Genomic DNA, 23,959 nt, shown 5'->3' with positions numbered 1-23,959 from the left:
CAGGCGGTGAGAAACACGGTTCACTTGTAATTATGAATAGAGATCCAGAATTTCTGAAGTTGTTCAAGGCGTGGAAAAAAAAACAGACAATAAAAAGGATTTCTGTCGGGAACTGTTGAAACACTGAAAAGGTATCATAAACAATGTTAGCGTAGCGAAGTAAAAAATATGCGCGGAAGAGAGTTCGTAGAAGATGCTTTCTTCGGTTACTGGAACATGCTGACATTGCGTTGCAATGATTGGCATTTCTTTTTATCTGTTCAGAGATTCTTCGTGGCGTCCAAAAGCCTCGTCTACCGGCAATGAAAGCTCCTCGTTTACGTTTTTAGGGAGGAGAGTTTGGTGCACGGCTGCATGCTTGCGGCAACTTAATTCTTTGAAGCAGTTTTTTTTTTTCGGACTTATGTTGACTACGTGATCAAGTTCGTGCACCTAGATGATGAAAGCGGGTTCGACAGTCTGGATGCCTTTACACATACTCAGGGGTGACAAAGGACCAGGCATAAGTAGATTCCATTCTGCCACCTGCTTGCGGTTGAGCAATTGAGGAAATTCGAATTTTCCACGTGTCACCAAGTCAAGTGAATTAAATGACTTGTTGGGAGCATTATTTGCGAAAGGTCACAACTGGGAGTCCCTCAGATCAAGTTGTGCAGCCAGGCAGCCCGCCACCGGAAAACTGCAGCATAATTTAAGGCTTGCAGAGAAATAGAGTCAAGCAAAAAAAGAAAAACACTTTGATGGATACTATCCTTGTTCGAATGAGACTGAAAGCCCGGGCCCCCAATGAGACTGAAAGCCCGGGCTGAGAAACTGCGTAGGAGTAGAAATTGAGAAACTGAGTAGGAGGAAGTGAGAAAGCCGCTCTCCTGAATGTGAACAGTTCGCATTTGTTCGGCACTCGTGCACGGGCCAGTGTTGCTATGCAACGGAACGAGGCGCCGGCCAATGATGACTTACCGAACGGTCCAGACAGAACAGAATACGCGAACGACGAAGAGGACACGGGCAAAAGATAGCAGAGCTACGTGCGTTATGTAAGAACACAAGCAGCTTTATTGCGGCAGGATGAGCGCTTATAGAGAACGAGCACCGCGAAAAGAGGATTACGGAAGCCCACGTGATCGCATGCCTCTATTTTCGTGGTGTGCTTTCTTTCGACGTTGAGCAAACTCGCCTAAATTTATTGAAGCCATTGTGGCGCAAGGAAACACGGACAAAAATAGAGGACCACCACGGGCGCTAACTCGCAATCAGTTGTGAGTTAGCGCCCGTTGTGTCCTGTCCTCTTCTTTGTCCGTGTACGTTTGCGCCACAATGAATTCAATATATCTCTACCAAATCGCTCAAGAAGAAGTTACATTTCCCCCACTTCTACGTTTAGGAACGTCAGAAGCAATACCCGACGCAGAAACAGTGACTCCCTTTGACGCAATAGCACGCGCTAAAGGGGACAAGACCAGCAATCGTGCGTGAAATAAATTGCTGGGCTCCGAACATATGCGGACACCGGCGCATGTCGCTTGTATACCGGCAGACTAGGCGCAGAAGACCGAGGAACAAGAGAGAGAGAGAGAGAGATCCGTGCTTCCGCTCAGAAGACCGGGTGGGCGAGCCAGGGGCTGTCTGCTTGAATAATGGATTCCAGGACCGACTGGTTTCCGCGTCGTTTCGCAAGGTTAGGAGAGCATAGGATGCGAGGCTGAGCGCGGGCCTGTATAGTCGCGTTGCGTATATACCGACGGGGCGCGTATTAACGATCCAGCTCCCTTCTATCGGGCAGTGCAACAGCCGCGCTGCTCGACACGAAATGCATTCAGCGCACGGTCACCACCGGAGCAGCCCGCGTGTCGCGCGTTGTCCAGTATAATCCACGCAGGCGCTGTCCCGTTGCGACACGGGCTTCGCCGTACCCGATCTAAGCTTTACAATATTTCCTGCCCCACCTCCGCACTTTTATATCATGTCCCTTTTAGCGCGTGATAGCAGCGGGCTATCCTAAAGTACCAAACATAGTATTGGTGATGGCGGAGCGGAGGGGAAGGGGGGATGGAGAGTTTGCGACATGTAGACAAAGGGGGTACTGCAGTGGAAACGACGACGACGACGAGGCGTAGGGACCTATGCCCGCGGTCAAGCAGGGTGGTGGGAGAGTCCCTTTCTCGCCCCTTTTTCGGCGCTAAGGACATTGCGGCGGTGGGCACTGCAGCAGCAGCCCCCGACGCCGCCGGCCTGTCCGTCCGCGCTCCTTTAATGGCGTGCGCGGATCCGCACGGTGCCATTAACATAATAAATCCGGCGCCTTGCTGACTCGGGTTACGGCGCTGGTGCTCAAAGTAATGAGAGGCGGCACTTGACGACACGATGAGGGGAGGAGGCATGGGAGGCTAGAGGGGAACTGGGCCCGAAACTTTTCTTTTGATCCGGCAGGCAGTGCCCCGGGGCGAACGGGCCGAGCCCCCGAGTGGATTGGAGAGGCTGCCTGTGGCGCTTGTACGCGTGCGCCCTGTACACAGCTCCGTTTCGAGTGGCCTTTTGAAAAAAGGCCATTTATTTTGGGGTCGCTTCGTTATTTTCATGCACTCTCAAGCTTAACGTCTGTGCATGTGCGCTCGTGTTTGTGACGTGGGGGCGGGGAGACTCGAGGCATACGCTAAACTTTTTACACGCTGACCTCCTTACACGCTTATCTTCACTCTAAACTTCCATTCCTTGCGTTGCAGCGGGAAGTAGGCGACTTCCGTCTACGACATGGGAAATGAAAATTGAGAGTTAACGAATGAGTCACGGGGTTAGCGAAGGGGGTGGGGCTAGTTGTTGTTTTAACGTCGCTCCTTTGCACCAACGGGGGCAGAAGGCAAAATAAATCTTGAAACAAAATCATTTGTACGGATCTTATACGGATCCTCCCCTATACGGGAGCACGGCAGCAACGATTACAAGTAAACTGTATCGATTAGTGTGTTCCCGGTGTAAACATCCCCAGTAAGGTTACGAACAACTATACTGCACATACCAACAAGACAGCGCCCATTCTCACTTCTGGAAACGATAAAACAAAACTGTCGATATCGGTTTTCTCTGAGGAAAAAAAAAATGTATGAAGAGGAGCGGCCCTCTGGAATGGCTGCCATGATATCGCTACGTGATAGCCTGCCGTATAAATGATCCTATGAAGACTTGGCTAACACCATCTGTGCTCGACAGCCACGAAATGTCGACGAACTGCGACGATATGTTGAATGAGGAATTTGTTCCTTATAGGTCACCATCGTGAAAGAGCCAACGAGTGCTACTTTCCCGATGGGCTCTCTCTTGTAAGGTAGCGAGGGGTGCGACCAGCCATGTTTAATAATTGTAAAGTTAGCTTTTCTGCCAGGTGTTTTCCACAGCTAATGGCGGCTTAGTCATTTTTTTTTACACAGCGTGTACAAGCACAGTTTGCTTGCATTATGACGTCAAAAAATGTAGACGCGGCTCTTGTGATGAAACCAGGCGTGAGAAACAAGCTCAAGAATGTGCAGCGAGCACGTCGACTTCACTCGAACGATGACCAGTGCTGCCATTAGTTGGGCAAATGTCCAGTGCTTAGAAGCGTGATTGTGTATTATGAAAACATTTTATTGAAACCCTGGAATAAATGTGGCTTGCGTGGTTATTTCTCTAAAACAAACATTCAGGTTTATTGTGTTATGTGTCTGCCAGCGGGAATGGCCTTGAACATCACGTGACCACACGTATAACCATGCTCATGGCCCAACATGTTTATTCTCTTCATACTGTCGCAGAAAATCAATCATAAGTATAGAAGCTAGGGGATTAACGTATTGCGTGTTGAAGTGTTGAAATCACTCGGCGTTAGCAGAGATTATGATTCTGTAAGCAGCCAACTAATGACAGATATTACTCAACGAATCGCCCAGTACAGTACCATTATAGGGACCATGACACCAAACCTGATCTTAAGAGGAAGCTTTAGCTCGGGTGCTCCTATCTAAATACATGTAAAAGGAGAATTAGTTTTTCTCGGCAGCCACTGCACTAAACTTGACGAGCTTTGTTGCAGTTAAAGGAACAACTGAAAATCTAGTGACTATTGGCTTCAAATTTTTTATTTAGGCCATCAATTTTTTCCTAAAAATTGGCAAAAATTGAATATCTTCAGAAAACGAAACTATCAAGTTTACAACTCCGTAACTCAGCAATGAAAAATGACATCACAATCTGTGAATTGCATCTCATAATACATCTAAAGCAGACAAAATTATTATGCTACACATGAATCTAAAAAAATTCAGTAATATTGACACGTGTACTTCTTTATCTTTATCGGGCGACCACTTCTCACCACCTAACAAATGTTATCGCACAGCGCAGGACGCGCCTCCATGTAAAATAAGTTTCTGGAATGTTATCGATGGTTCCATCCGTTGTCTGTGACCGAACCTTGTATAATCTGATCGCATGTGTTTGCGACGCGAATAATGTAGAACTTTGTGGAAGGCACGCGGGTCCCAACGATTACTCTGGAACATTCGACGACTGCTCTATAAAAGCCGACGCGCTTGACCCGCAGATCAGAATGACACGTGTACTCCTTTATCTTTCTCGGGCGACCACTTCTCACCACCTAACAAATGTTATCGCACAGCGCAGGACGCCCCTGCATGTAAAAGCGCGTTTCTCAATGCGAGGTGTAAAGCAAGAACTTTTCGCAGGACTAATCCGAAACCCACCTAAGACCGTGGCTGAGTTCCTGACAGAGGCTACGACGATTGAGAAAACTTTAGAAATACACACTAGGCATATAACCGCCAAGTGCTCATCCCTCACTGTGCCATCCAGGCTCTGGGCTCCGGCGATCTCCAAAAGACCATCAGGGCCATTGTGCGCGAAGAGCTGCGCAAGGTCTTACCTTCGTCGCAGCCTCAAGCAGCCTCGATAGCTGACATCGTGAAGGATGAGGTTCAGCGATCGCAGGGAGTTCCTGAGGTGCAACATCAATTACCTCGCACCTCCACCAGATGTCACGTGGTAGTGACACTAAAGAACACAGTAGCAATACTGGGAAAGCAAACTCGCTTTTATTGGGCGAACCTGTGCCCACAAAGACAGGCTACACTTAAAGCCCAACGATAGCGGCGAACACAGTCGGCGATCGTCGAAAATCTAATCTGCGGGTCAAGCGCGTCGGCTTTTATACATCCGTCGTCGAATGTTGCAGAGCAATCGCTGGGACCCGCATGCATTCCACAAAGTTCTACATTATTCACGTCGCGAACACATGCGATCAGATCATACAAGGTTCGGTCACAGACAGCGGATGGAACCATCGATAACATTCCAGAAAATTCTTTTACATGCAGGCGCGTCCTGCGCTGAGCGATAAAATTTGCTAGGTGGTGATAAGTCATAAGATAAAGAAGTACACGTGTCATTATGTAAATGCAGCTTTTGCAGAACCCTTGTACACAACGTAACAAATTCACGTAATATATAAAGTGGCATATCAAATTTGTCTGCTTTGAATAATCTAACGGATGCCGTTTTCAGAACCGTGATATCTGTTCTTGATGCAGAGCTAGTAATTTGTAAACTTCCTGCTTCTATGTTGTTTTTTTTTCGAACTTCGAAACTATTGAAAACTCTTTCAACAAAATTCAGGCCTTAAATAGAATATCCGCTTCCAAGAGTCACCAGAATTTAACTTTATCTCTCAAATATAACAAATTTCATCAAACTCGGTCCAGCGGTTATCCAAGAAAACCGTTTTTGCGTTTTACATGTATATGAATAGGCCGCGTCGGAGTTGGGCCCGAGCAAAAGCTTCCTCGTAAGGACTGATATAAAGCCGCCGAAAAGCATCGATACACTGTGCTCCATACTCGGGAAGTACTGTTTTTTTTAAAATTATTACAAAGCAAGGAAAACACACGAAGAGAGATGTTGGATCGGACTGACAAAGCCGTTCGTGTGCAAGATTTGTTCGTAAGGCCGCGTGCCCGCTATTCCGTAGCTGCCGATAAGCTGATATAGCATGGCTCCGTGGGTGGTGATAGCCAAGGCGCCGGCAAAGAAAAGCCCACTGGACACGAAAAGCACTGCAAGCGCTGTTCCTACATTTTTTTTTGTAGCACTAAAGTTTCATCGTAACAGACCTAATGAGGGACTGAAGACAGTCTATATAAACTCGAAAAGCTAGAAACTCCGCCTCGATCGTCCAGTTATGGCTGGCTTTATAAGCGTTGGGGGAGAAGAGAGAAGCAGAAAGACAGTGGGAGAGACGTTGATGGCAGAGACGGAAATGACTGGGCTTGTGTGCATAAAAAGCGAGGCGTCCTTTTCGCCTCTTGAGTCAGGATGGCAAAAAATAATAATAATAAAAAGAAAGGAATTGTTTGAGCTCATTAAAGGTGACGCAACAGCCGCACGCTCTATTTCACGTTGCGCCTCTGAACTTATCCTACAGGAAGATGGATAGTCAAGAACGTGGCATGAAAGGAAACTGAAAGTGTCGATTGCTGCTCAGTCGGAGGCGGCCAGATCCGCCTCAATGTGGCGGGATGGACGAGAAGCGGCGTTTTTCAAGTCATGGTGGTGTACACTGCATCGATATAAGTAGCCGAGCACACGTACACCCGTGAGCAAAAGTATACGGACCACAAGGACACCGAAAAAAACGAAATTTCTTTGTAATTAGCAAGCATAAACTGAAATTGACGAGTACACTGGAAAGTTCACAATGCCAAGTTTGGACTGCAGTCCTCGATTTCAAGTTGCATTCACAGACGGAGGAAAAAATCGGCTTTATCGCGCAATCCGATGTCCGTGTACTGTTGCTCACGGGTGTACGTCGAGCGATGTTCCAGTACATGTTCCGTTGTGCTCGCTCTTATCTTACTCTTATCTATTCTTATCTCATAAAGATGCTGCTACTCGTGCGCATACATTGGTGCGCGAGTGAGTGTGTGTGTGTGCCGTAACCCACCAAAATTTGGACCGCTAGTTATGTTTCTTTCTCGAGTGCACGTTGCACTTGCTTCGACAAACCTGCGAGATGTGACTGCTTCAGCGCCGCATAAGGTCACACACTTGGTCTCATTCACGATTTATTATTTTTCCTTGGAGCCCTATTCACCTTCAGCTTTATGCATATTCAGATTTGCTAAGAAAATGGAATAATCATCCTACGCTATAACAATACCAATTGCCATGTTAGTATTTTGTCAGCGAAACAATAGATGAAGAGAGAATCAACAAACAAACAAACAAGCAAACAAACAAATGGTACAGCGACAAATGAGCGAGAGAACGAGGAAAGAAAGAAGACAAAATTTAATCTGCCCGGAGTCAAGTATGATCGTGCTGCCTGGGCGCGGAATGGTTGGCGTTCATTTTTCCCGAGCACCGAATGTAAAAAGAGAAATCTGGGCAAAAAGTACAATGACCTGCAGTGGATAGAAGCTGTTAACTCCCCCTCACCCCTGCCCCTCTCCCATAACAGTTTCAAGCGTTGGCGCGTACGGTACGCGATAAAGTTCAAATGTTTCATTGCCCACATAAACTGACACAGAATTGCGTCCGAGTAGAGATTGCAAATATCTCCCCTCTCACCTCTGACCCTTTACTCCGCGTTTTATTTAATTTTCTTTATTATCTTCTATCAGCACTAACCATGGTATCGTCGCATAGTGTGGTGCATACACCTGTTTAATAGCAATTTCTTTTTCTCTTTCGTTTCGCAGTTAATTTAGTTCGCGGTGCCCCTTGAGCGGAACGCGTCGTTTCATTATAGTGAGCACGGATAAGGCAAAAAAAAAAAAAAACCCTCGTTGCTCGTAACACAAGGGCCGCATCTGGTCTTTACACACGATGGTGGTGGCGTCACAGGTTTTTCTATTTTTGTGTGTGTGCGCTTTTGAACGTGCGGCAGGTGTAGAACAAAGCAGAAAATTATACCGAAAAGAAGTTATGATAATCATTGCGCAAAAGAGTTACAAGAATTGCGAAGAAGAAGAAGGCAGAAAAAAAAATACCGCACTTCGCATTTTGACGACCGCGGGGACGTTCGCTGTACGTGCTGATTTTACGACGCAGCGAGAAGGGGCGTACAAATTTTTATATTTATTTTTAACATCTGTGAGAAACTACAAACGCAGTAATACACAAAATTGCACCTTATAGAGGCCGCGCGCTGTGTATTACAGTTCTTTTTTGTTTAATGTTCTTGACATTGTGCGGTGCTGCAGGCGTGAACAAAGGCACGGAACGTGGGGGAAACAAGTGCGCCTAAGGCAACGCAAAAAGTTATCTATATTTATATTGAATAACAGTGGCGGCATTATTACCTGGTAATGTCTCCCAGACGATTCTATATGTTGTGGGAATCGTTCTTTTTTTTGTTCTTTTTTTCTCTGACGTTTCGCCGAACGTCCTTCAGTTGAGCAACCTCGTTGCGCCCGACATGAAGTTTCTGATTCTGCTTCTGCAAGAGACGATTTTTTCTCGAGATTGGAGCGTTTCAAACCTTAGATAAAAGTCTGTCGCATAACATCGACATTTCGCTTCTGCGATCGCGCCCTGATGGGCTTCGTCCCTCTGGCCAGCTCACTGAACTCGCGCTCCGAACCTTCGAGGCGTGACCCGTGGCCGGCGCTGTGTTGGGTGATGCGCATTGCTCTAAGGCCCAATGAAAAATTTAGCACTCACACTTTCAAGATCTCAGATATGCGAAGTGAAAGCGATGGAAATATTCGTTAGACCTTTAAAGTCTTCGAAACTAGAAATAATATAGTTGCAACTAGTAAAGAAATGAAAAAAAAAAGAAAACGCTACCGAAGCAGGGGATACCGTTTCAGTCTTTGTGCCTCTTAGGATATGAAAACATAGATCACTGGAAAACACGGTGACCGCGTCAACGGTAAGTCCAACTGATCTTTGCATTTATGCAGAAATAATGAAAATGAAGGAGCAACAGAAAAGAGAATGTGAAAGGGAAATTCATTATACTGAAGGTCAAAATCGTGGCAGTTTGGGCGAGTTGGTATGTCATGACTTTTTTAGGCTTGTAGCGCAGCTCAGAAAGAGCAAAAAAGGAAGGAGGTAGGGGTAATGAAAGTTTCACTCTGTTTTCCGTTCCCTTTCTTCACCCCTACCTCCTTCCTTTTTTGCTCTTTCTGAGCTGCGCTACAAGACTAAAAAAGCCATACATACTCTGCCTGTCGATTTTTTGCCCGCTTCGAAACGGGGCCCGTATTCACAAAAGCTTTTACCTTAGGATTGTTCGTAAGAGAATATTTTAGCCAAACCCGCTGCTGGACATATAAATAGCGAAGGCAGTTGTCGGCTAATGGCAAAGAATACTTACTTAGCCTTGTGAATTCCTCCCCGAATGTTTCGGTACAGTACAAGACTGCACGATGCGGACGCACGTTGGAGCCTTTCGACAGTTCGTGCATTGCAACTTTTCCAGTTGTCGTAAACAACAACAACAACGCCGACGACAACAACATTTACAGGAGAAATGAGACAGACAGAAACGACGGTAAACTTACAGAACTGAGGTTTAACGAAGCAGTTGTAAGTCAAACATTTTTTTCTGTGTCCGATTTCTTTCGTTAGCATATATATTTCTTTAGCACTAGAAATTATTATGCATTACTCGATCTACTAACTAGCCAAGTTTTTTTTATCTTTGAAAGATCCAGCATTGACTCGCAACCTCCCAGCCCCGAACGAGAAGCCGAAGTGGCTCACCTTCTTTGCAGTCATGCTTGTTCGGGTGGAGCACGAATCCATTTTGGCAGGCGCAGATGTAGCTGCCCACAGTGTTCTTGCAGATGTGCTGGCAGCCGCCGTTGTTGTGAGCGCACTCGTCCTTGTCTGCGGAGAAGGAGAAGGCGACAATGCTTGCTAGAGATCGCTGTATTTAAAAAAGAGAGAGACATTTTATGGCAGGCAACCACGACAGACCATACACACTGCTACGTAGGTGTCCTTCCTGGAACTTACTGAGTTACTTATGAGAAAATGATCAATACCCCTGTCACACAGGCAGGCCAATGTGCACTTTGAGCAAGTGCACTTCAGTGGGCTCAGTGTCATTTTGACGGCGCGGTGCTACACGAGAAATAAAATTGTTCTATTCAAGTTTCATTTCATGCACCCGCATGAAAACCAACGCCGTCAAACACGCTCCACAAGAGTTGGTGAGTGCACTTTTTCCACGAAGTATCAACCATCAGTTATCAGTACTTTCTTTATCAACACCAAGGCGGTGGGCGGGGCGCGCCAGATAAAGCGCCAACTCTGCCACTAGCGGTTATGGAGCTTGTTTGAGGGCGCTGCTTTTCGATGCGGGCAGACGGCTAGTCGCGTGATAGCTTTCATTTTTCGCGGGCTTTCTTTACCAGCTGAAAAAAATAAACCTGGGGTGCTATGCAGGATGCGCCAAGTTTGGCAAAACTCGGGATCTTCACGAGCTCTGGCGACGTCCCAAGATGAAAGAACTAATGGCACCAAGACAAAGTTTGTCCCTCGCCACGCCACCAGTTTCGTTGGCTTATCTATGTTCACTCTGGGGGGCTAAGATCCTTGGGCATTGACTCACGGGTAGTCGACAAACTGGGGTTCCGGTGATCATATCGTAGGTGCATGATGGGTGCCTCCTTTCACTTATCTGTCGTTCCACCGAGTGCATTACATGCACAAGCAAGTTATAAAATAAATTCATGTAGTACAATATCATTAGTCACTTTGATGTGATTTATAAGCATTTCAAAGTTTACAAGATGCACACTGAATGTGTATTACACTAATTTGTCATTTATTACGTTTCGCATCATACCACGAGTTAACGCACCCCCTCCTCTGTATTGGATTGGCACGGCTCGCTACGTGCTTACGATCGCATTTTCGAGCCCAGATTGGTGTGCGCCTGGTCTTCGCACTTGGCTTTCAACAGATCGCTCGTTGCTCGCGTTAAAGTAAGGTTACGAGGCGAAGTGAGCGTCGGCTAGCGCAGATGTGGTTTGCCGCGCGCTTACCGTGTAAGCACGCAGGAATGCCGGAAAACCCTCATGTAAGCAAAGAGTCAGAAAACTACGCTTTAGTTTCTTTTACTTTGTGATGTACATTCATGCTGCGTAGCGCCGAGCGATAGCTTCTAACAGCCGTAGGAAAGAGTCTTCATACTGGGTAGCCCCGAGTTATCCATGGCTTCTAGCAAACGCAAGAAAGGGTCTTTGCAGCGCACGTGGCCGTTAATTGACTGCCATGTCAGGTGGGACTCCACTAGCGGTGAAGTTACCCTGTACCCCCAGCTGGCGAGGTGGCACTTCACTTTCTGACAATCACTTTCTTTTTTTTTTTTCTTTCGTGTGAGCGCCCGTCATGGGGTCGACAAAGTTCGCGCAGTGGTTGACTGTCTCCAAATGCAGATTGAGGCTCGCCCCGATAGCATCCACTAAATTGGGGATACAGTTCTATGCGGCCTGTTCGTCGCTGTGAATAATTGTATCCGGTTGAACAGTGGCTGCAATCCTAGCATCGCAGCGTCTCGTCGGTCTACCACGAAAAGTCGCAGCTCCCCTGGCACAGACCATGCCGAAGACCCGATGTCCACGATCTGCAACACCACCGTAATTTTGGTGGCTCGGCAGAACCTCGTTGCCCGTCATCAGGCAGCCTCGATTGTACTTTGGCTTGCCGCGAAGAAGGCACTCGTTAATTTGCACTATCTTCCCGGTGCCACCGAGTGGAGGTCGCACCAGCAGCTCGTCCCTCACGACTACACGGGCGTAGTTCCTCCAATCGGCGATGGCGTGCTCCGACAGAAGAAACAAGTCGCTGGTCATCTCCTTCAACAGCTACATGTCTACGCTTTTGCTCACTCAATACGTAAGCCAAATCATTTGCCGCCTGGAGAGGTGGAAGTTCGGACGGCCGAGGCGGTCGATGTTGGCGAAGTAACTTCGGCTCCTTGCCCATGCACCGCAGCGGTACCGTGTTACTGCGACAACTGCTTTCGGCACCTGTTGCACCGGAAGGCAGCCCGGTGACCATTCTAAGTCTTCCCAGGGTGCCTACCAAGTCCACATTTCAAAATTCCCAGAGTTTTCCAGGTTTTTCCTGAGTGACTTTGGAAAATTCCCTGAGTGACACAGAACTTCGTTTTATGTCAAAACGGGCTGACACCCATGTCACCCGATGCTGTCGCTTTTTCTCATGCATCTTAAAAACATTAAAAAACGACTTAATCTAGTTTGAATAGTAATGAGCAGTGTTTATTTTATTCAAAAAGAGAACAGAAGGGAGAGGTTAGTAAAGATGCACGCTGAATAAAATTTCTTCAAAAACAACAGTAAAAACTCATTGCAAATCGAGTCGAACATCTTCAAACAAGAATAAAAAGGAAATGCATACAAAAGCAATTATTTTCGAATATGAACTATTCCTATCAACTGATAGCATGCTCATTGGTATGAGGCCCGAACTTTGTCACAAGCGAGATTCTCTGTCAACAGCTGGTGAGTCAACCTCAACTATCCTGACATACTCTCAGCCCACGCACAATGCTTCAGTGTTGCTTTCCATTGCTTTACAGAGTTTATTTTGGCTTCGTTAAGGCGCACCTGCATCTCGACGTCTGCCAACATTGTTTTTTGAGCTCATGCTTCTTCAAAGAAATGACGGCACGCCCCCTTTCCCGTTCATTCCTGAATGCGTCGGTCCTTTCTGTTCTCGTCCTCGTTCCCCCGGGCGTTTGCCGCACGGACCATTTGAAGCATCTTGTTGGTCAGCTGTACAGGCAACTCCGATTTTTTGGACTTCCTAGGGACGGCCAAAACGTCCGGAAAATCGGGCAGTCCGAAAAAATGAATGTCTGTCTTTTGTTGCCCTCAAGGGATCAAATTAACAGAAGCACGTACGAAAAAGCTCTGAAGGCCGGCCACTACACTAATTATGCATATCACTGCTCGTACTGAGACAAGAGACGGCGGGTGCGCGCATGTATAATTAAGGAAAACGTAATGTGTCCCGTGACAATTGCCCCTTCCCACGCTTGTTGACCTTCACCGCAATACTTCACGCATGCTTCACCACGTAATACTTCTGTACTGCGGCAAAGCTCGCTTTCGGTACCCGCTATTATGCAACACGCAGTGCTTTCCGATCATCGAAGCCAATCGCGAAGATTAAAAAGGCAGCGTCTTTACCATTGCTGTGAGCGGCGAATTCTTTCAATGAAACCACGGCACCGAATGGCAAGAAGCTTAATAGTGAATGTCGAAGCAGTCAGGCCTAGCGTTGACGCCTACGGCTGCCAGCGGAGAGCGCTGCGCGAAAGTGCCGGTTCGAGGCGGCGAGATAATCGAAATGACGGCGGTGGTGGCTTTAGTTAATGCCGTTTCATACCTGCAGAAAGAAGTCCAGAAAATCGGACGACGAAGTGTTCTTGCGCCCAAAATTTCAGACGTTCTTATACATTGACTCTATGGGGTATGTGGTGGTGCCCCTAAGCGGTCCGAATGATCGGGCATGAGCAAAAAATCGGCCGCCCGCAAAATCGGTCGTTGACTGTACATTGGCAACTCCTCCAGCCGACAAGACGGCGCCAAAGACCATTCGCTATGATTCTTCTCTGTTACTCGAGTCAGCATTAGCGCGACTATCGTTCCGCTACAATAAAATTACGGCTAACTTTCCCTGATAGAAGCACAAATTTCCTGAGTTTTCCCTGAGTAATTCCAGATAATTGAAAATCCCTGAGAATTACCGGTGTTTCCGGTTTCAGATTGGTAGACACCCTGAACTTCCTATAAAATGTGACCACTTCGTCTTCGCAGGTTGGTTGGTCCGAGTTAAACCCCAGGTCCTTGCAGGTGCCCCAGTACTCTGATGAAGCCGCCGGACCTGGCCTGGCATTGGAGCTCGGTGTACACACATCAATTGAAGCTGGAGCGAGCTGAAGTGATCGCACGAACTTTTCCTCAGCAGCCCAGTCACACAAATCTGTGCTCGGAAAGCGTAATTTGCCCGCCACGCTGTCTTCGGAGAGGAAGGTCTTCGCCTAACTGGTCACACAGCCAGCGCACGTACGTTTTGGAAAAGCGAAAATGACGCTGAAACTCTACGTCGGTCAAGTAGGTGAACGGGTTTAGACAGTCACACTGCTGCTTGATGCAGCTGTATGCAATCACACAGGCTGCTACTGCCACCGCCATGTTCCCGAGTTCAACACCGGGGGCGGAGGGTCCACGATATACGCGTTTGGCACGAGTTCGCCTGTCAATCAAACTCATAGGTGACGCACCGCGCGAGGTATGTAACTCTTGTGCGCGCGCCCGCCACGGTTGGGCTGCGCCCAACTTGTCCTTCGACAACAGAGACGCGGTGCTGAGCTGAGAGGGATAGCTTGACCGCCGAAATAAAACACACACAGCGCGCACTGTCATCGATGACGACTGAGCACCACTACCAAAAACAAAGCATCGACTGTCGCTGGCTAGTGCATATAGCGGGCGTTTCAGAAAACACTTTCAAAGTTTTTTAAAGGTTGCCTGTGGCAGATATCGCAATTTTAGTTCACGAGCTGGTCTACTCGAAGAGGCGGACATTAGTTGCACAAAAAATTGAATAATATAATCAAATAATTAAAAAAATCGCTAATTAAGTTTTTAACTAGTTACGTTATGGCCCATATAGCGGTTACAAATTCTAGCCGTGGTGTTCGAAAGGCGGATCCACTTGGAACGAATTCTGAGGATGACACCAGATATCAAATATTATTTCCCGAACTTTGCGGAGAAATGCACTGGCGATCCAGTTATTTTGTGCTTGAATGCATAAAACGACGTTTTGATAAGAAAGTAACTGGAACGCCAATGCAGGACGCCTACAGCGAACTGCGAGTCAAGGAGAGGCCTTCCTTCCGCGAACCAAAGGGGACCCACGGGTTACGGTGCCACGTGCGGGTACCACGTGCAACATTGCCTAAGAGAGAGGGATTTTCAAAAGATGGGCAGTAGCACAGTAGGTGTTCTATGGTTTCCCTGACACCGCAGGAGTTGCACTCGGCGCTATCAGCCATTTCAATCAGGAATGCATATGCATTGGTGAATGCGACGCCCAAACGTAAGCGGCACAGCACTGCTTCCTCATTTCGCCGAAGACCTTGTAACAGCCGCAGTTGCATAGAGGGATCGAGGGAATGCAAGCAATGTTGAGTGAATTCAGGTGTGTGGCACTTCTTCAATGTCAAAGAGTGCGCTAGCTTGCCTAAGTGTTGGGTTGCGTCGGTCCGCGATAAAGGTATTGAAACAAGGATTGCTCCATCGTGTGCTTTTCTAGCAGCTTCGTCAGCGATGTCGTTGCCGGAGATACCGCAATGACCAGGCAGCCACTGAAACACGACGTCGTGTCCTTTCGCGATCATGTGATGGTGCATTTCTCGTATCTCCGACACGAGTTCACATGACCCGCGACGAAAGATGACAGAAGACATTGTAAGGCCGCCTTCGAATCGCAGAATACTGCCCACCGATTAGCCGGTTGGTTAATGATATAATCAACGGCACCTCGGAGGGCAACAAGCTCCGAACCGGTCGATGTTGTAAAGTGAGAAATCTTGTATTGGATGCTTAGTGATCGCGATAGTATAACCACTACGCTGGTGGGGCTGGTCTGAGTGGAAGAGCCATCCGTATATATGTGGACTCGATCAAAGTAGAAAGTGTGCAAACAATCCAGAGCTGCTTGCTTCAAGGCCAAAGTAGGCAGGTCGGTCTTCTTTCTCATCCCTGGAACCGTAAGACGCACTTGAGGTTGTTCTAAACACCACAAAGCTGAGGTTGAACGTGCTGAGGGAGTGAAACACGATGGTAAGTGGTGGTATAAACTTTATTTGTTAGGAGGCACGAGGGATGCTGACCTTGTTGGAGAAGGACGCCTGTGTGTTACCAGGAATATTGCAGTTTCCGGGTACCCACTGAAATGCAGTTACGTGACTCATTGCGCTTGCTTTCGTTTGTTTTTTTAGCATCTCATACAACATCAATGTGTTCAAAGAAATTTTTTATTGCTTTGTAGCATATGGGAGAGTGGCTTGGGAATCGCTAAAGATAACCTATTTCTGCGCATTTTTTACTGATGCGAAACGCAAAGCAGACAGGACTGCAAAAAGTTCAGCAAAGGTGGAGGATGTCTCTCGGCGTAATTTAAATGTCTGCTCTAGCGCCAAATGTGGTACGACGAATGCTGAAGCCGAGGAATTTTTATGGCACGAACCGTCTGTATACACAGGGATGTTCTGGGGATATAATGAGTAAATTTGGAATAGTGCAAGTTGCTGTGCGGCTACCATGAACATATCTCTTTTAGACATTATCCCTTCGAGAGATAATTCTACTTTAGGACTTGTTACCATCAAGGTAAGAAGTCCAAGTAATTGCAAGTAACTTGCGATTCACTGATAATATTGCCTTGCTTAGTAGCTCAAATGATCAATTGCAATGCATGCTCACTGACCTGGAGAGGCAAAGCAGAAGGGTGGGTCTAAAAATTAATCAGCAGAAAACTAAAGTAATGTTTAACAGTCTCGGGAGAGAACAGCAGTTTACGATAGGTAGCTAGGCACTGGAAGTGGTAAGGGAATACATCTACTTAGGACAGGCAGTGACTGCGGATCCGGATCATGAGTCTGAAATAATAAGAAGAATAAGAATGGGCTGGGGTGCGTTTGGCAGGCATTCTCAGATCATGAACAGCAGGCTGTCATTATCCCGCAAGCGAAAAGTGTATAACAGCTGTGTCTTACCAGCACTCACGTACGGGGCAGAAACCTGGAGGCCTAAGAAAAGGGATCTACTTAAATTGAGGACGACACAACGAGCTATGGAAAGAAGAATGATGGGTGTAACGTTAAGGGATAAGAAAAGAGCAGATTGGGTGAGGGAACAAACGCGAGTTAATGACATCTTAGTAGTAATCAAGAAAAAGAAATGGGCATGGACAGGACATGTAATGAGGAGGGAAGATAACCGATGGTCATTAAGGTTACGGACTGGATTCCTAGGGAAGGGAAGCGTAGCAAGAGGCGGCAGAAAGTTAGGTGGGCGGATGAGATTAAGAAGTTTGCAGGGACAACATGGCCACAATTAGTACGTGACCGGGGTAGTTGGAGAAGTATGGGAGAGGCCTTTGCCCTGCAGTGGGCGTAACCAGGCTGATGATGATGATGATAATCATCATCAAGGAGCGTAACAAACATCTGCTTTGCATAATTCAAATCTCGGTAATAATGCTTAATGCTCGTAAACAACATCATGAATTTAGCTTTTGTTTCGCTTGCTAAGCGCCAGATTAAATAGATGCTTCTCGGGTTGAGTTAAGAAGCGATAAATACGTCGGCATGTTTCGACCATTCGTATGGCTGAAAATGGTAGGTGACGAGCTTCAGCAATTACTAGAGAACTCGACGTAGCCTGCGGAACCTCAAGGCAAACTCGCAGTCCCCTTGCCAGTAAACGTTGAAGACGTTCCTCGGAAGTTTGCGATAAACCGCTGAGAATAGGTGCGGAATAAGCATTTTTGTTTGTTTTATGAGTGCGTTATTACCTTTTGATAGTGTAGAGACTGATCCCCCTCCCCCCCCCCCCCCCCCATGTTGTGCCAGCCAATCACCGAAGTATGTTTATTACAGTATCTGTACACTTTTCACTAGCACATATAGGCGAGGCCCATGACTACAGGTGGTGTTAGGAATGGCCGGACGGGGTGGCAACGTGCCAGCTTTCAGCCCGCTGCACGTGTTCCAATCCGGCCGGACGGGGCGCACTTCGGAGAACTGCGAATGGCCGGCAGCCACGTGGCGCGCGGTCAGCTCAGGAATGTGCTAGCCGCCAGCGCCACCCGGGACGGAGCAGAGTTCTACGAAGCCCTCTGACGTCGGCACCGAGAGCTATGCGCCACCGAGAGCTATGCGGCACCGAGAGTTCTACGAAGCCCTCTGACGTCGGCTCCGGACACTCGAACGTGGGGGCCTTTATGTGTGTGGGCCGTCCTGCGGGGGGTGGCTAGTTTACAATGACTGAACGAACGTTTCCGTCCAATGAGACTCCGTCCACGGGGAATCCGTCCACGGGGTCTTCGAACGGTGACGTCGAACGATGACGTCGAACTATGACGTCAAGCGGAGAGAATATAAGCAGCGATTGCCGGCTGCTAGAGTGTGCTCGTCGTCGGGAGCTGAGTGCTCGTTGTCATGCTCGAAATGTACTCGTGAGCTGTGTGCTCGTAAGCTGTTTGCTGTATGTTAGTCTTGCGGGCTCCATATGGGAGTCGCGCTAGACTGCCACTGTACCTCATGTTTAATATGTAAATACTGTCATTAAATCCTGCTCGTTTAGTCCTGTCGCCCAAGGTCCTCCAGACAACTCCTACAGTGGTCAAGAATAACGCCCAGAAATTTATGGTCTTTCACGAACACCAAAGTTTGCCCTTGAAGCGTGAGTTTGAAATTATTCAGCTTTGGTCTGGTGAAACGAAGTGCGGCTGTCTTTCTGTATGAGGGCGTCATGCCTCGTTCTTTCAAAAAGCTGTCGATAATATCAAGACCCTCTTGCGGTGTTATTTGTATGTCTTGTATACGAGATCCAGAGGCCTAAATGCAGATGTCATCTGCGTACAAAGAATACTGCAGACAAGACGACAGTTTTTGTGGTAACGCTGCCATGACACAGTTGAAGAAAAACGGACTGAAAACACTGCCCTGCGGATAATAATACTTACGAATACTTAGACATTCAAAGGGCATTCGACACTATGAGTCACATACACATCCTTGCTAGTATGTGAGAGCTTGGCCTGCCATGGATATCAAATTTCTCAAGCGAAATTATTTTTTATAGAAACAATTGAAACGTGAACAGACCATGCTCTACCATCCGTGGCTAGGCGTTGCCTTTACAAACTCGTATGCTTTCCTGATAGGAATGGCCAACAGCCCCACATGCGACACATGTAACATCGACGAGACGCCCGCACACATTATCTGTGTCTGCCCGCGATACAATGCTGAAAGACAAGTGATGTGCAGAGTACTGGACCAGTTGGACAATCGTACACTTTCAGAACTAAAAGCTTCAGGTCAATGCTCCGAAAGAACATCAGCGTTGAAGGCCTTACTCGCGCTGTTAAGGTTCTTGCGGTCTGCGGGGCTTCACAACAGACTCTAAGAATGCCGCCCCCTACCGCTCTGTAGTGTACGGGCATTGTTCAAGCTTGTCTCTCTTTTTTTCTATCTCCCCCTTCCACTCTGTATCTCTTTTTATCCCCCTTAACCCTTCCCCCTGCGCAGCGTAGCCGACCGGAACTACCTCTGGTTAACCTCCCTGCCTTTCTCTGCATTATTTTCTCTCTCTCTTTCTCTGCCATTGTCAGGTTTCCATGCATTCGTTCATATTCGATGCATGTGACAGTGTCTAACACTGCATTTATTGTACACCAATTTTGCCAAAAACCTGCCATGTACTTCGAAAGCACCTTTGTGTACTCACACGACCCTTGCAGTCGACTGTCTGTCATCTCCATTAGTTTACAAAAACAGCATGCGAGACCGACGGGTCGGTAGGAGTCAATACAAAGAGGAGTATTCCCTGGTTTCAGTACTGGAATTACAGGAGCTACTTTCCATGAATCTGTAAGAGTCTCTCTTATCCAGATATCATAAAATATATCCAAAAGAGCCGTTCCACCTACTGGACCTAGGTTCTTTAACATCACACACGTAACACCATCTGGGCCTGCGGCTGTCTTTGTACGACATGACGAAAGAGCACTTTTCAATTCATTTAATCTAAACTCACAATCAAGTTGTGGATGTTGTGACATAAAGCACGCACGAACCTTCTGTTGTGCTAGTGCTGTGGAATTGGCAAATTGTAGGCAAGTAAACGAAATCCCTGGTCGGCCGGGTTATAAGTTGAAAGAATGGGTTAGCAACAGGTGTTTGCGGAGCGTTTCGAGATACGGCAAGGACTCGGAAAGGACGGCTCTGGGTAACTAGCTTACTAAAAAATTGGAGGACGCTTATGCTTCGCCTTCAAGAGTGGAACGCGATAGCGTTCCCGTCGACCCGCCAATGGGTGTAAGACAATGGGCTACAGGGCAGCCATCACTTACGAGGCGCCCCGCATCAGACGCGGTGAGCGTCGAGCCATATGGTCGAGCAACGCCGCGTTCGGCGCAGCAACGAAACGTGCGCCTGAGCAAGCGGAGCGAACCAAAGAACTCGGTATCCCGGAGGGGGAAATGATGCACGCCAGCCAAACGCCGTGATCGGCACGGGCAGAGAGATAGAGAGATAGTGATCTAAAGAAATGAAGGACGCTTGATTCTACAGAGGGAGCAAGGCGAAGCGTTGTCAGGGGAGAGAGTCCGAGCCGCGACAGCTCCAATGCGTGCGTGGCGCGCCATCTGTCGGGGCAGCGCCGTACATGGAGAGGAGGGGGTCTTCTGTGTTTGCCGCAAGATGGCTCTCCGTGTGCGGAAAGCGCAGAAGAAATGCAGCGAAACGCACTTCGCTACTCGTGTAATTGCGACTTCTGTAAGTTACATGTTCATAATTACCGATATACACCACAGTATAACTTTCCACGGCTCGTTTCGAAGGCAACACCGCATTCACTAGAGGCGCGTTTGTACCTTTGGGAAGCATCGAAATCGTGGCTGAGTGGTAGCGTCTCCGTCTCGCACTCCGGAGACCCTGGTTCGATTCCCACCCAGCCCATCTTGGAAGTTGCTTTTTATTTATGGAGTGCCTGCCGTGATTTATCGCTCACGGTCAACGCCGCAAAACGCCGACACCGACGCCGACACCCGACACCGACGCCGACACCGACGCCGACGACACCGGCTTTTCTGTGACACGAGCTCCTTAACGCTATCGCGTTAAAAATCGGAGAACTGACTTTATTCTGGGAACTGGGTTGAAAGGAGACAACAGCGCGCAGTATTCTCGCCATCGTCTCGCACCTAATTTGTGTAAGCGTCTGCGCGAAGTTGATTCAACTTACTGTGCCATCTTGTAGTCATCCAGTTTGTCGCTGCGACGGTAAGCACGTTCTGCTCGTCTTCTAATTTCTCGTAGACATTCGTATTCCCCGTAAACTGCAGCATATTCATTTGAGACCAAGACTTTCTTTATGCAGATTTTGTAAGACTCACACAATATATCTGCGAAACACTGAAAGTTTGGATTTTCGCCCAATGAGTTGGTTATATAGTGACAAAAATTTTGACAATTAGTAATTTGTTGAGTAGCGCCGGGTCCCTTCACTCCGTATGACACAATATTTTACCAGAATAGGAAAATGATCACTGTCGTGAGTTTGTATGTCCGTTGACCATTCAACGCCATCAAGAAGGTCATGTGAGCAGAGCGTAACATCTATACAGCTGAAGTAACGAAACCTCTGCAAAAACGTTAGAGAGCTGTCATTTAACACGGTCAAATTACATTTCTCCGCTGCGCACTCGATAACGCTTCCGTGGGAATCTTTATGTTCACTGCCCCAGACGATGTTATGTGCGAAGTCCCCACAAACCAGAACATATGGGTTTATGATACCAAACACATTCACCAAGCTGTCTACAGATATTTTGTTGGAACGTTGTAGATAACGACTTATCACCGTGACGTATGTATTTTTAAAAGTTATCTTGCATGCTACGAACTCCGGTATATCTGAGTCACTCGACTATATTAAATAGGACGGTAGATCTTTTTTCACGCATAACGTCGCTCGGCTATTTCTAACAATGCGCGACGACTTATATATCGCATAGTTTGAAAGACGAAAGTCATCTCGTACGCCTGCCTCCTGTACACATAAAACAGGGAAGTTACGTTGAGCTAGTAGTTTGCGAAAGTCAGCTGACTTGTTACAAGGCTATTAGCATTCCACGGAAATATGAAAACATTGTTGTAACGATTATTCATTGTAAGGCTGTCGTGGATCTGTTGATGGTTGTGGAAACACCAACGACTCCACAGACAGCAGTTACTTTGCCTGTGGGAGGTTGTTTGCATGTGAAACGGCAACGAGAATTGCACTCAAACCTGCAAATAGTATTGGAAGGGTCATCTGTGCCACGGGTATAGATTCGTAATCACGAAACGACGCTGAAGCTCGATCTGTGATCGGAGCAGATCACTGTAGAGCTGACTGGGATGGTCGCTGGCATGACTGGTGTGGTTGGGGCGAATGCGGGGGCAGTAGCTGCGATGTTAGTTGAGGTTGCTGTGTCACTGGCAGAGGGCGTTACTGACAAGGTTGGCGATTTCGACGCGATGCCTGGGCAAGATGAGTAGCATTCTCTGAAGATGGATCGTGTCGCTCGCTGTCGGAAGGTTGTCGACCTGATTGCTTTAGAGCTGCAGAATAGTTCAACTTGTCCGCATGCTCCTGCGTTTTGTTGGGAGTTGGAGGCGCATATCTTACGGCATCAACGTTAAGTGGGGGCGCATTATGAGGAGGCAGCCTTCCGTATGTCAACTTGTGTCTATGTAGCTTTGAGGCAGCTCTGTTGTGAGGACATCCGGAATAGGATGCTGTATGGTTTCCGCCACAGTTGGCACGCTTTGGCTCACACACAGACGTGAACTCTGAGTGGTTGTAGTCTTCTGAGCATATCTTGCAGCGACGCGGACTGCGGCAGTCCTTCAGTAAATGTCCGCATCTCTGGCAGTTGTAGCGTCTCAGCGCAGGACCAAAGTATTCTTCGACAGGATGACTCTAGAAACCCAAGTGCACTCTTTGCAGCATTGGTTTGTCTTCCATGGAGAATAACGGTTCTCATAGGGCGCGATTATACCGCTCTGTCTTCTTAACAATTGTATCGTGCCTGACGATGGGCAGATGTCACGCCAAAATCCTCCAGCAAATCAACGAGCTGTTCTTCCGTACACTGAACTGGGACATCGCGTATATTGCCAGTATTTTTTGCATAAGATGCCGAAAAAGCTGGTTTGAATGCCAAACCAGCCGCTTCATTCATCAACAGTAGATGTCTTGCGGATGACACGGAAGTAACGTTGACAGAGAAACTTCCATCTCTATCCACACGCAATGACTGCATCTTTTCCTTTGCCAAGGAAACAATTTCTGACGCAGCGTGGTTTGGAATCACTTACCAGCAGTTGCGACCTGCCTCTGAAAGTAAAAAAACTGGAATTCCCTCAGGTTGCTTCTTTTTATACGCTATCAAGAGAACGGTGTATCGTCACAGTCTATATGTTCTTCGCTCATTGGTGAATGTCTTATTTTCGTGAACCTGGGGTTTCTTGGCTTCACTTTCGCATGCCTCGGCCATATTCGCTGAAGCTGGGTTGAAACGTACTGCAGCGCTGAAAACTAGCGTCACCGGCTTGATGATATTAGTCGCATGTTGTGGCACTTCCGAATATTGGGCCGATTGTGTGACAGTCATGCGTCTCAGCGCCGTCGGACGTATGGCTCGTGCCGGTGCTCTTTGCTGCCTACCGCCGTGGTATGCAGAGATGCGCCGCAGAGGGCAGCAAAACCACACGATAATGTGCATTATCTTTCACATGTAGGTATCCCACAGGACGTCTGTCCTCTCTGGGCAACAGCACAAAGTGCCAAAACAGCAGTGATTCTTCGAAAAAAAAAATACAGGCAAATAATATTGACAGGTGTGCCGAAATAGCAGCGGCCGCTCGGTGGGACCTCTGCTTCTTCTATCACTAAAGTTGCTCAAACCTCGTCTTACATTCTTTAGAAAGTAATTTCTCGGAATTTTGAGATTAAGAGCCCACAAGCAAATGTCATGAAACAAAACCTTGACAGCGTATGACTTTTATGTTAAATCTTTTGAGACTGAAATATGAAAAGTGTGAAACAATAACAGAAGATCAGCCCACGCAACAGGCCACGTT

At 47.4% G+C, this 23,959-nt stretch overlaps 1 protein-coding gene across 1 annotated transcript in view; it reads right to left on the bottom strand.

The window, feature by feature from the left end:
* The window catches only part of tok (tolkin), an 897,857-nt gene that overhangs the window by 5,739 nt on the left and 868,159 nt on the right, over positions 1-23,959 (bottom strand). Inside the window, exon 14 of the mRNA XM_070528278.1 lies at positions 9,757-9,882. Within this exon, the coding sequence (XP_070384379.1) occupies positions 9,757-9,882 (126 nt within the window). The remainder of the gene's footprint in view (positions 1-9,756; positions 9,883-23,959) is intronic.

Source organism: Dermacentor albipictus, unplaced genomic scaffold (assembly GCF_038994185.2).
Source record: "Dermacentor albipictus isolate Rhodes 1998 colony unplaced genomic scaffold, USDA_Dalb.pri_finalv2 scaffold_11, whole genome shotgun sequence".
In the NCBI taxonomy this organism is placed as follows: Eukaryota; Metazoa; Arthropoda; class Arachnida; order Ixodida; family Ixodidae; genus Dermacentor; species Dermacentor albipictus.
This window is presented reverse-complemented; position numbering and strand designations above follow the sequence as displayed.